The following is a 12710-nucleotide window of genomic DNA, read 5'->3' as shown; positions in this document are numbered from 1 at the left end:
TGGTGTGCTCTCCTGAGTACATCACTAACCCTTTGAGGACAGACTGTGTGTGATGGTTATGACTCAGCCAGTCAGCTATGTTTTAGAGCTTTCCATGTGACACTTTCCAGTCAGGCATGCTTGAGGCCAGACTCAGGTATTTAACATTATGGACCCAGACAAGCAATAGAAAGGATGGTCAGATCAGAACATTGCGCCGCTGCTCACTAACAGATACAGTCATTTTGACAGATTATATGCTTATACCTCCATCCTGTAATCACATGCGGCCCCATAAAAGCCAGTGACCTACCAATTTGAGGATCCCTGCTGTTTTGCACTATGCACTGGCTCATCGCATGGTGCTATTACTGGCTTTAAGATCCCTGCACAGATGTCAGGTCCATTTTATGGAAACTTGGCTTTTATTTTCTCCTCACATTCAAGTGTTCAAAACAGTTTCTGACAGTTTATCTCACAAAGCGTAAGACTGTAATCATCTTGTTTGAAGGATTTCAGTGAGTAGGGTTATGAATTGTGGATCTCTCTTTAGTTAGAGTGGTAGTGCTGTGGTGGAGACATCATTATTTAGTTATGAATGAACAAGCTCGTATCCCTTTTGGCTTGAATGAGTTTCTTTTTGTGCGGCATGCGCTAAGCTCCTTGGTTTTAGTGGTAAGGGGAAAATGAGGGGTCACTACCCCACACAGACACAAACTCAGCCTCATCATGGACTCCCCATTGGCCCAGGCTTAGTCATGAGACCCTGGCAATGAGAAAGCTCTCACCCAATAAGGCGCCCTGTGGGGAAAGCCCTGGTCCAATAAGAAGGCCCCCTGGGGTAAGGCTGGGAGATTACCAGCCCAAACCTGCGGATTGAGCTCCAGGGCGAGGGAGGGGGGCACGAGTCGAAGCACAGGGCTGCTCGGTCGCCAAGGCCAGCGGCCTCCTTTAAATGGTTGCTACGGGGCAGGTATCAAACGTGCAAGAGTCGCACACAGTCACGGTCATGGAGGGTATTAAATGGCAACAAAGAGACAGTTATTCTGCAATAATCCGCCCTGCTGAGTGCAGGTTATTCTCCAATAATCAAGAGGCGAGGAGCAAGCGGGACAGAGCTGTGATCACAAGAGCATAGTGCTGCATGGAGCTGGACTCTCACACACACACACACACACATACACACACACACACAGGTCACACCACATCAGTCTAGAAACACAAAGTTTATTTATCACTTGCACATACACACAGATTACCTCTCTGACTCTCTCACTCACACACTCTCACATCTGTCCCCAGCCCCACACTCAGAGCAGTGTTCACTAATCCAGACTGTGGACACTTTGTCAGTCCAAGTAAACCCAATTTTGTTTAAGATGAAAAACACAACCCTAACTTTTGTGATTGAAAAAAACATGACAGTAAATAACCTAATTATGTGTGATATCTGGACATAAAAATGATTAAATGTAACTCAGCGGATAAGAAGATATGAAAGCATTTCTGTTTTCCAGTTTTAGATCAAATTGGTCCAGGCTTCACCCAATGTATGCTGGGAATAAAGATTTGTATCCATGTGATAAAGTTTCTTGATATGGATAAAGTATCTGTTGGTGATTTATTATGTATATATACAATAAGTGAATATGTGTTCTGATTGAACTCCACACAAATGAGTCTTTCAGTCAAACAGTCGCTATGTTAGTTGTCTTCTCTGTAAACTGAGAGGCAGACATGTTACCGTATGTGTTTATTTGACTCTCATGTTAAGTTGAGGTGGGTAGTGCATTACTACAATACCACTGTTGATGCCTAGTGCAGGGTTTAGTTTATTAAAGTAGGTGTCTTACACATATAGTACATCTTCTTCTTTTGCTGGTTAAAATGACAGAGGTTCATATGGTATAGTACATTATGACATGTAAAATCATCACAGGCAGACTAAGTGTTGTTTGACACCACTTACTGCCATTATGGTAGAGGTACTGTTCATGGAAACATTGCCTCTCTGATTCTTCCATACAACAACTGCCGCACTGCTTGGAGAGGCTGGTCTGCTTTCAGAACAGATTCACAAGATGCTTGTGTGTTGGACAGTTTTGGTAACATGGCATGGCTCTAGATTAGATGTTTAAGTTACTCACCACCTCTAAAAACACACATTTTAGATACATTGCATATGAATAAACAGTGAAGTAAATAAATAAATGAAACAAATGACTGTTTCCTCAATATGTCAAATAAGTTATTGATAAGACAGTCAAACTCACAGAGAGGCACACCAGGTGAATAGTTAGTTCTATGTAAAAAATATTCACGTTTGGGGCAAATATACATCATCATCAATCATCATCAACCCCGCCCTCCAAAATTGATTGACAAGCAAGTGTTTTCTTACACTTAGATACATAATGAAATACAAGACATTCAGTGTCACATTGGGGTAAAAGACTAGAACAAAGAATACATTGTAAATAAAGCCAAACTGCAGATTGATGTAATAGTATAATAATTTTGTAATGGAGTTTTAAGATATTAAATACATATTGATATATTTCACTGAATATTTGATTTCTATAAAAAATGTAATTCATCATATCTGTTTATTTTAATGTCCATTCATGAATATAATTTTGTCATGTTTTATTCTTTGATTCTCCACATTTCACGTGATGAATTCACATATAGGCACAGGTAGTTTTCAGACATGTGAAACACATTTTACGTTTTTCTTATCTTCCTCCATCCTTTTCCACCAGGCTGGAGTGTGTGTGCAGTCTTGGCTCAGAGTTCCGTCGAGGGGCCGGTGTGTTGGACATGGTGTTTGAGTCGCCTTTCCAACTCTTCACCTGCGGCTATGACACCTACATTCGTCTGTGGGACCTCCGCCTCAGCCCACGGTACGCCCACATCTGTCTTTTTTAGGGTTCAATTCCAGTCACTGCTCTTGTGACCATAAACACACAAGACATTTTATAAGTATGCAGCAATAAAAGTTGAACCAGTGGCCCTAGCACAGCGACAGTGAATGAAGGATCTGATAGTTAAATAGCGACACCTACAGTGCATCTACTATACTGTGCATCACTCCATACAAATTATACCTCAGACCATTGAGGACACTGAGGTCATGTCTTTAATATTTCTTCTAGGTATTTGAAGGTTTTAGCAACCCTTGGGGAATTACATCCTACAGTTAAAACTGACAAATGCTTATAGGCTGATTCCAGTATTCATAGACAGAATATGTTAGATATGAATACTTTTAGATCATTAAAATAAATAAAATAAACAAGACAAGTTAACATTTATGTGCCAGTTTATTTTTAAAATTGCTGGTGCAAACACTGTAAACAAGCTACAATGTCTGTTTGTATGTGAGATGTTGTATGAGACTGCCTGTTGAAGTGAAAGCATTAAAGGGAAATTCAAGTGAAAGATTTGAAATTAGTTGAGGTGTAATCACTGAAAGCATTTGAAATGTTAGTTTTAAGTTGAAGCCCAGTTGAACTGTCAGATTAAGGCGTTTGAAATTTCAGTTGAAGTTGAAGCACTGGAGATAGCTAACAGATAGTTGACAGTCTGTGAACTGTAAATAGTTGAAGCGTATTTTGGTCAATTGACATGTAATGGGTAAAGGCAGATGAAGTGTCTGTTAGTGCTTGAAATTTCAGTTGAAGTGTAAGCTTTGATGAATACATTTCACTGAAAGCAGTCTAAATGTCAGTTGACACATCACAATATTCATATTGCCCTTGAACCATTAACATTGATGCACTGATCTTTTGTCACTTTGATCTTGACTAAATGGAGGAATTTCCTTAAATTTCAGCCCTGATACTATTACATATTATATATACTAATATCAAGGGTCAGATCATTGTGAAAATTTTCAAACCAGTTTGATATTAAGCCAAATACTGGACCTGACCAGTAATATCGAATTTTGCCACTAGGTATCATGCAAGACTCAGCCGCTCCCGAGTGGAACATAACGAGAGCCCATGAATGAGAATGTAGCAGCACCATAGTCAGCACATCTGAGTGACACATTGTGTTTTTATTTCTCACAACAATCATTCAACTTCACTTTTCTTCTTGTGTTAGGGTGCTGTGTGTAGCCGCGGTGTTTCCAGACAGCTGGAAACATCGCGGCTACACACAGCACGGCTATGCTCAGCTAAAAATGCTAGCCATGCTAACTAGCTGCTAGCCGCCGTGCAGGCTGGTAAAATGATCTGTCGCTTCCCTTTGTATCCACGGGTTGTTTTCAAAACACAAGCTGCTCTCAGACTGTTGGAAGCTGGAGGCAGCCCAGTCAGGTTTATCTGGGTTTCGCCCGGGTCAGCCTAACTCTTCCAGCTGGTCTTTGGCATCCAGCAGCAGCCGGCGCTGTCAGTGTTGGAGCCACTGTGTGAGATGTTTAGACATCTCATTATGACAAATGCTAGTTCAGTCGATTTGCATAAAGTCAAACCGGTTTAAGCTTGTACACTGGACCGGACTGGCAAAACCGGAAACCAACGCAACCCTTCTAAAATCCTTTACTAATGTTTTATCCTGAATCCACAATGTTAGGTGAGAAATTTATTCTGACCTCAAGTCCATCCACCAGGTTATCCTAGGCTAGCCTGGTTCCAGACATCTGAATTTATGCCAACATCTCTGAACATTTATTCAGTGATACAAATAGTCTGCCCATCGACAGCTATTTCTGGTGGTAGGAGAAACATTCTAATCTTCCTTCATAGCAGAGCTGGCAAGTCTCATGCTTTGATTGTGAAACTCACACAATTGACACAGATCTCACAATCTTATGCCACACATGCCTTTTCCCATGCTAACTTTTAGTCTTTGCTTCCTCCGATTTTTAAGCAAAGGAACAGCCGTTTTTTTTTTTCAAGTTCAAATAGGCTGAGGCACAGAGCTAACAAGGTTAAGGCAGCACTTTTCACGGACTGTCTGTGAACGCACCAATCATCGTCTGTTTGAACCAAAAGCGTGCAACAACAAATCGTTACAATGCACGTTCTGGTGGAGCTGGTTTATGCAGATATTACCTCTATTTCAATAGACCTGAGAGACTAAAGTGGGGAGTGTTGGATGATAGGAGTGACTTGGTGAGGAGCATAAATCTGGAGTGTAGTTGGTCACTTTACCCCAAATATTGCTCATTTTATTATGAAAAATAAGTACTACTGAAAAAAAAAAAAAAAAATCTACTATCTTTAAATGTGATCATTTTTATTGAAACCTCCACAGTTCCTTCTCGTCAGGATGTACAAGCTTCAGAAATGACATTTAGACTCAGGTGTAAAATCATTCTAAGCCTGCAGCACACCCTGTTTTCTTCCAGCATGTGAGCACAGGCTGTGTGTCCATATTAATGCAGCAGCTCTCACTTCAGTGTAAGGCGGCAGGGTCTGTAACATGATTGGGAGGGCAGCATTTATTTTGGACAGCAGGGGTTAGAGGGCTTTCTGGCTGTATTTTGGGAGGGATCAGTCAAGTAAGACAAATCAGATCTGATTGCCAGATTGCTCTGGGGACTTTGAAAGGGGCTGGGTTGGGGTGAAGGTTGGCAGAGGGGGGTCCCTCTTTAGATATCAATTATTCATACGGTCAAACCTAACCGGCCTCAGGAGGCTCCCAGGGTCAGCCAGGAGGTTCAGGTTGTCTGGAAGTTGGGGCTCAGCACCAAAGAGAAATTCACCGTGATGGACCAAAAACAAATACGGATATTGTGCGCTCCCATGGTGGCTAATTAATCATCAGTTGGATCTCTATCTGAACAATTCAATAACAGTTGGAGTGGGCGATATGAATCACGATATATGTAATTCTATATTGTGGCATCAACATATTCTACTATATTGTCATATTTCTGATTCAATTCAGAAACCATTTATAGATAAAATATCCAGACAGGAATGTCTGTTTTTGACAGCATCTCATCACATTAATGGTCAAATGTAATAATGCCATAAATCAGATCTGCTCATTGATTCTCAACACTACTCACACTGATCTGATGACTGACTCAACTTTCAGCTGAATTATATCGTGACAATTAAATGTTATCATTTTTCCTTCCACAAATTACTGATGTCCAAAGCAAACTGTAATTGAGAACTAACAAGCTGAGTTCTTAGTTTTTGTTTTACACATACAATAAAGGGATTTGACTCATGTAATGCATTATAATGGAACTCTTGTCAGTGCTCTCTGCTGGACAAACTCTGTGATGGAGACCCTGTTTCTAAATGACCTCAAACATATGTTTGACATTACTCTACTGACAATTCTTGTTATTTATCAGCCGACATATACACCAATAACAATACATCTGCAGTAAACTAATAGTGGATGATATATTGGCTCAGTTTTGTTTTTTTTTGGCCTAAGTCTAATTTCAATTATACAGTATATTCCAGCTCCACTTCTTAGATTGCTATCTGTCCATTGAGTTAAAGTTTGATGCACAATGCTGATACTTAGTATTTCACCTTAGTGAAATGTAAAACCAGAATATACTTGCATTGGGGTGGCCTTAGGAATTGAAATGTGTCACTTTCAGCTTGCATTGACAAGGGGTGACCTCCCCCATTGAGGTTTGCTAAAATTAAAGTGTGCATTTATATGTGTGGGTGTGTGTGTGTGTGTGTGTGTGTGTGTATGTGTGTGTGTATGTGTGTGTGTGTGTGTGTGTGTGTGTGTGTGTGTGTGTGTGTGTGTGTGTGTGAGAGAGAGAGAGAGAGAGAGAGAGAGAGAGAGAGAGAGAGAGAGAGAGAGAGAGAGAGCGCCTCCAGACATCTCTGCTGCCCCATTGTCTGCCCCTGGTGTCTCTCCATCACTTATTGATGAGGCTGCACTAATGGAGGATCAGTGTCTATTGGCAGAAAATACTTATCCCCAAAATACTTCCCCTCTCTTAACCACAGTCACCACCACCCTGCCCTGCCTACCCCAGCCTCACATACACACACACACACACACACACACACACACACACACACACACACACACACACACACACACACACATGCTTACTTAAGTCACTTTTGGGGACCCTACAAAGACTTACATTCATTTCCTGGAGACATACCCTACCCTAACCTTAACCTAATCCTAACTTTAACCACTGATCCCAAATTCAGCTATTCAGCTTTTTCCCAATTGGGGACACAGCTTTTGTCTCCAATTGGACGATCCATCCCCAATTAACTGGTCTTTAGTCTGAAATGTGTCCCTGAAAGTAGGATAAGTCAGACACACACACACACGTTGTACTAGGTCACTTTTGGGGAATAACATAGACTTACATTCATTTCCTGGAGACCTACCCTAACCCTAACCACTACTTGCCTAACCCTAACCCTTAACCACTGACCCAAAAATCACCTTTTTCCTAACTGGGGACACAGCTTTTGTCCGCAATAAGACAAGCTGTCCCCAGTCAACTGGTCTTTAGTCTGAAATTTGTCCCCAAAAGTAGCGTATGCCGAACCCCCCCCCCCCTCCCCCCCCACACACACACTTGCCTCCCTACCTACAGTATACTTTTCCTGTAAACAACGGATTGAGTTTCTGTGTTGTCACCAAACCTGCACAACATACACACAGGGATGTAATCTCACCTGTACTGTTGCAGTTCTGTGGCTTACATAGTTTCAGGTATGGCAGATACTGTTACTCTTCTAAACTATGTGCCTTACTTGGTCAGGAAAAAAGATTTTTGATATAAAATTCTGGGCCAATTAAACAATTTTCCCTCATGACCCAGATTCAGACAAACTAATGGAAGCCTTTGTTATGATGATATTTTGAAAGTCTGTAAGGAAGTTGGATTAACTGTTATCAGTTTATTTCACAGATCCGATCATTTCCTAGAAAGGAACTGCTATTTAGTTACACTGTGAAGAAATGTATTCCAATACTTTTGAGAAGAGCCGCTACATGTACATCATAGACATCCATTCAGTGAGCTCACAAGCCCATTACATACATTTATCAACATCTTATAATCTTATCCATTACTGTGGATAATGTGTGTGTGTGTGTGTGTGTGTGTGTGTGTGTGTGTGTGTGTGTGTGTGTGTGTGTGTCTGTATGTGTGTGTGTGTGTGCACGTGTGTGATAAACCTTGCCATCCTTCCCAACAGGAAGTGTGTGATGGAGTGGGAGGAGCCTCATGATAGCGCTCTGTACTGCATCCAAACAGATGGAAATCACATGATAGCCAGCGGCTCTTCATACTATGGCGTTGTTCGACTCTGGGACAAACGGCAGACTGAATGCCTCCAGGTGTGTACAGTATGTCTTGAGGATGAATTATACAAAGTGAAGTGCAGATCGTACCTTACATGCTATGAACAAAGGTTTAAAATACCATTTTATGAGCTGAATTCCAGATGTTAAACAATAACACATAAGCTGTTGTAATGTGACTACATGTTTTGTTTGTTGCCCAGTTCTTCCAGTTGAGCTCAGACCCAGTGAGCAGCCCGGTGTACTGCCTTAGGTTCAGCAGCTCTCATCTGTATGCAGCCCTGGCCACCGCCCTCCACTCACTGGACTTCAGACACAACCCTATCCCCATCAGATGACACACTGACACACACACACACACACACACACACACACACACACAATTTATCAATTCAATAAAGCTGTTTATTTTCACAATAAGTATTTCACTTTTTGAATGGAATTCTTCATTCTAATCCAGCAACATATTTATTTGGTTTGCTGCTTTGGGTTTTTGGAAGAACTGATGGCAAACTAACTATACTTTAAAAAATGATATAAAAAAAGAATGATCAAAATTGAAGCAGGAGAGGCAGAAATATTCTGGTTTTCAATCCATAGTGTGGTCGCCTACAATTCCCATAATGCAACTTGAATCCTGCCTGGTAAACTCCCAGGTCTTTAAAACTCCACAACCCCCTAAGTTGTAGTGCAAGCGTTTTGTTGAGCTGAGGTGATGGTACTACCGTGGGATGGTTAGGGCGGTGCTTTTTTACGCGGCCACATTGATTCAAAGATTTGATGGGTAAAAGTAAAGATACACAATCTTTTCATACAAATTAATGTCTGTCTTGCTACTGTGTATGATAGATTAATATAATGCAATAGTGACTCAACTCACAATCAGTTCATCAAACCTTTTATATATGTAGTTGAAAACACTTGATGTGTGGTTGGTACTACTACTGCTGCTTAAAGGAATAATTCAACAATTTATGAAATAAGCTTATTTGCTTTCTTTCTAAGTCAGAAGGACATCGATCTCATGTCTGTGTGTTCAGTACAGAGCTGGAATCATGATGTGGTTAGCCTAGCTTAGCATAAAGACTGGAAGCAGGCTTGAAGTAGTAGATACACATTTAGCAGCTGTTGAGCCTGTGTGAAAATGTCTCTATGAACTTTGCTGGAGTTAAGTTTGAGATCTGGGGCCAGATACAGAAAACTCTGATTCATGACTAAAACTGTGTACACATAAAGTCAGAAACATTCTTCTTGTTGGATTTATAAAGCTTTGTGTATGTGTGGTTCTGTTTTCTAAATCGCTCTCATTGTGTCTCACATGCACTAAGCTTATTTCCACTCCCACAATGAGCCATAAATGGATAAAGGCAAACACACAGCAAAGAAGACGTACACTTTCACAGACGGTGTTGTGTCAACGAGGTTCTCCAACAGCTCAGCCAGTGCAGCGTGACTATTACACACAGCTGTGACCATTTATTGTCCATATCATTCATTCATCACATGTACTCTACCTAAACCATCATCAGTGGTGATATCATTTTTAAAAGTCAAAACTGTGATCAATGGTTAGTTTGTAGCACTCATATTGAAAACAAGGTTACAGCTCAAATAAAAAGAATGTTAACAGGGAAATAAAATCCTATGTAAATTTAAAAAATGATGAAATTGATCACATAAAAGTAATTCATCAGTAGTAAATTTATAAATGCTCCTTTGATTGGCATGTAGACACATAAAAATCACACAGTCAACAATATTTTTTTTAGATTTCATCTCATGTTTCTTTCTCCACCACATCAAGTCACCTGCAGCTGGCTCTGGAAAATCATGTGTACGCTGGTCTTAAGTATGTGGGAGGTGCACACATTGTCCCTGCACATTCTGTTTTCAGTGTATGTGTGGGAAATGCTGTATGCATGTTTTTTGTGTGTACACATTTTTTATACATCTGGCACCTAAACTGTGACTTGGTCACTCCAGAACATTAACATTGTTGTTTTGGTTTGGTTTTGCTTTATTCTGTCAGATAGAAGATAAATGAGTAGCCTATCTACTACAGCACTTACTGTTCACCAGTTTAATAAACTTTTAAATTTGCTCACAACAAAACACTCTGAAGAAGGCTCTGTGCCGAAAACGCGTTAGCGTTTTTCTAATGTGATGTGAGCCAAATAAATAAGTGAAATGTTAGTACTTTGTCCTCCTTGACTAGGAAATTTGAGATGTGCTACTTTTTTTTCACATTTTTATAACAATTCATTTGTTTACATTTGGAAACTATAGCTCCTGTTTGCATTATTACAAATATCTGTGTGATTTTGAATGAGGTTCTGTTAATCTGGGATGATGATGACTTTGGGCAGAAAGTAACTGTAAAAACCGGTAAATATACACTTAAAGCGAGCCGGACAGAGCAATCCACAACTCATCTGTTGGACATGAGAAGCATGCTGGAGCCTGCCAGTAAAGGGCTAATCCATTAGCCTCAAGGAAGTCTGACAACACAAATGCTCAACACATGAAAATCACATGTCTGTGAATAGTCCTAGTGAAGAAAACACAGCTCAGCCTCTCCTCCCCTACACTGTGGAGTGACTGCCTGGATCCAGCAGAAACCTTTGAGGGGATTAAGGCACATTAGCCTCTTGACAAACCCATCTCATCACTGTGGAAACACACTGTTTGGGTTTACATACATTTGACCCTTGCACCTGAGATCACACACCAGAGGGGATTGGAGTGTTTGACCCCCCAAATCCTTTCCGTACAATGTGAGGATCCATTTGATGGACTTCACATCAGCATGGCCACACATCTGGATTATCAAACCACACATACAGTACAGCAGGGGCCAGATGCATAAACAATGCATACGCACAAAAACCGTCCTGCACATTTTTCCTGTACATAAACTGGTATTTATAAACATAGAATGTTTGGTGAGAATGTGCACAACTCAAGCATTCTTCAGACAAGTGTACACATATTTTTCTAAAGTGATCTGAGGGTGATGTGATGAGGTGGAGATGAAATATAAAGTGAGAGATAGAATCAAACCTAACACAAACATTGTTTGTGTCGGTTGATAACCAGCAGCACTGATTGTGTGATTTTTTTTTTTTTTTTGCGTTTACACAGAGATTTGTAAAACGCCAACCAAAGGCGCATTTATTAACATTAATTACTTTTGTGTGATTAATTTGATCATACTTTTAATTTACATAGGAGTCAACATTTTATTTTGCTGTTAATATTCTCTTTATTTTATCCTTAGTTGTGTCACAACTTGTACAGTCAGTTTAGATATGAGCTACAAACTAATCATTGATTACATTTCTGAGCTATCACTGCTGACATTGATTTATGTGATTAATTCATATGATGAATTAATGATATGGACACTATAAAGAGCTGCACAACCGTGTGTAATGGTCACACATGATGACAGCTGTTCTGTTGGAGAATCTCGCCAGTGCAACAAAATCAGTGAAATTGCACTTCTTTCTGTTTGTTTCATTGACAGCTGTTCAGACTGGTGGAGCAGGCAGCGAATTGATATGAAAACGGCTGGTTCAGGGCGTCTTCATCAATTTATGACTAATTGTAGGAGTGGAAATGAGGCTCGTGCACATTTCACAATGACTGAGATTTGTAAAACAGAACCATGAGTACACACGGCTTTATCAATCTGATGAAAATAATGTATCTGCATATTTCTGGCTTTGTGCGTACACACAGTTTAGTTTTATGCATCTGACCCCTGGTGTTTAACACAGAGGAGCAGAACAGCTGGAAGATAAGGAGGGTGTGTATGTGTGTTGGTGGTCAGTTAAAGGAGTTGGTATGTGTTATACACAAGTGAGGATTAAACTGCACAGGACTACTTGCTATATATCAGTGTAGTAGCAGCAGCAGGAGCACTTGCTGTAGTAACTAGTATTAATAGTAATTTGTTGGCATATTGCAGTGGTTTAATAGAACAGCCAATTCACAAAGACAGAGAACTGAATCAGGGCTAGGTATCATTTGACATTTGACACTAGTGCCAATACAATACCTGGGTTGATATTGCCAGATTGCTACTTTTTTATTCTTTTTCATTTCAATCTCTAACTTTGAGACAGCTCACACAGCAAGGTACAGAAAACATGTTGCACAACTCTTGTCCAGTCCACCATGCTTTATTCACCAAACCTTTTCAGCTATCTTGCTTTCATCAGGATGGTGCCTGAGGTTGTCTCTGGTTTCCATTTATACCATCTACTGATCACCAGACCAAAGGGGCCAGTATACTGTCAGATGGTGGAATAGCTTCAGAATCTCCTCCCCTCACACCTTTCCGATGTTGGATTAGAAGGGGCTGTGTTCAACCATTTATGTAACTTTCCGAAATCAATGATCCAACATTCATACCCACTTCATGATTGGTCAGCTGTGTGGAGGTGAGAGAGGAGCCA

The 12710-nt window shown here is 40.4% G+C and overlaps 1 protein-coding gene across 1 annotated transcript in view; it reads left to right on the top strand.

The window, feature by feature from the left end:
* fbxw4 (F-box and WD repeat domain containing 4) overlaps positions 1–8673 on the top strand; it is a 70806-nt gene extending 62133 nt beyond the window's left edge. Inside the window, exons 7-9 of the mRNA XM_067609268.1 lie at positions 2742–2882; positions 8145–8286; positions 8454–8673. Of these exons, the coding sequence (XP_067465369.1) occupies positions 2742–2882; positions 8145–8286; positions 8454–8588 (418 nt within the window). The 3' untranslated portion in view covers positions 8589–8673. The remainder of the gene's footprint in view (positions 1–2741; positions 2883–8144; positions 8287–8453) is intronic.
* Positions 8674–12710: the final 4037 nt, after the last annotated feature.

The sequence above is a fragment of the Thunnus thynnus genome, chromosome 14 (genome assembly GCF_963924715.1).
Source record: "Thunnus thynnus chromosome 14, fThuThy2.1, whole genome shotgun sequence".
In the NCBI taxonomy this organism is placed as follows: domain Eukaryota; kingdom Metazoa; phylum Chordata; class Actinopteri; order Scombriformes; family Scombridae; genus Thunnus; species Thunnus thynnus.
Note: the sequence above shows the minus strand (reverse complement) of the source record. Positions and strands in the feature narration are given on the sequence as shown.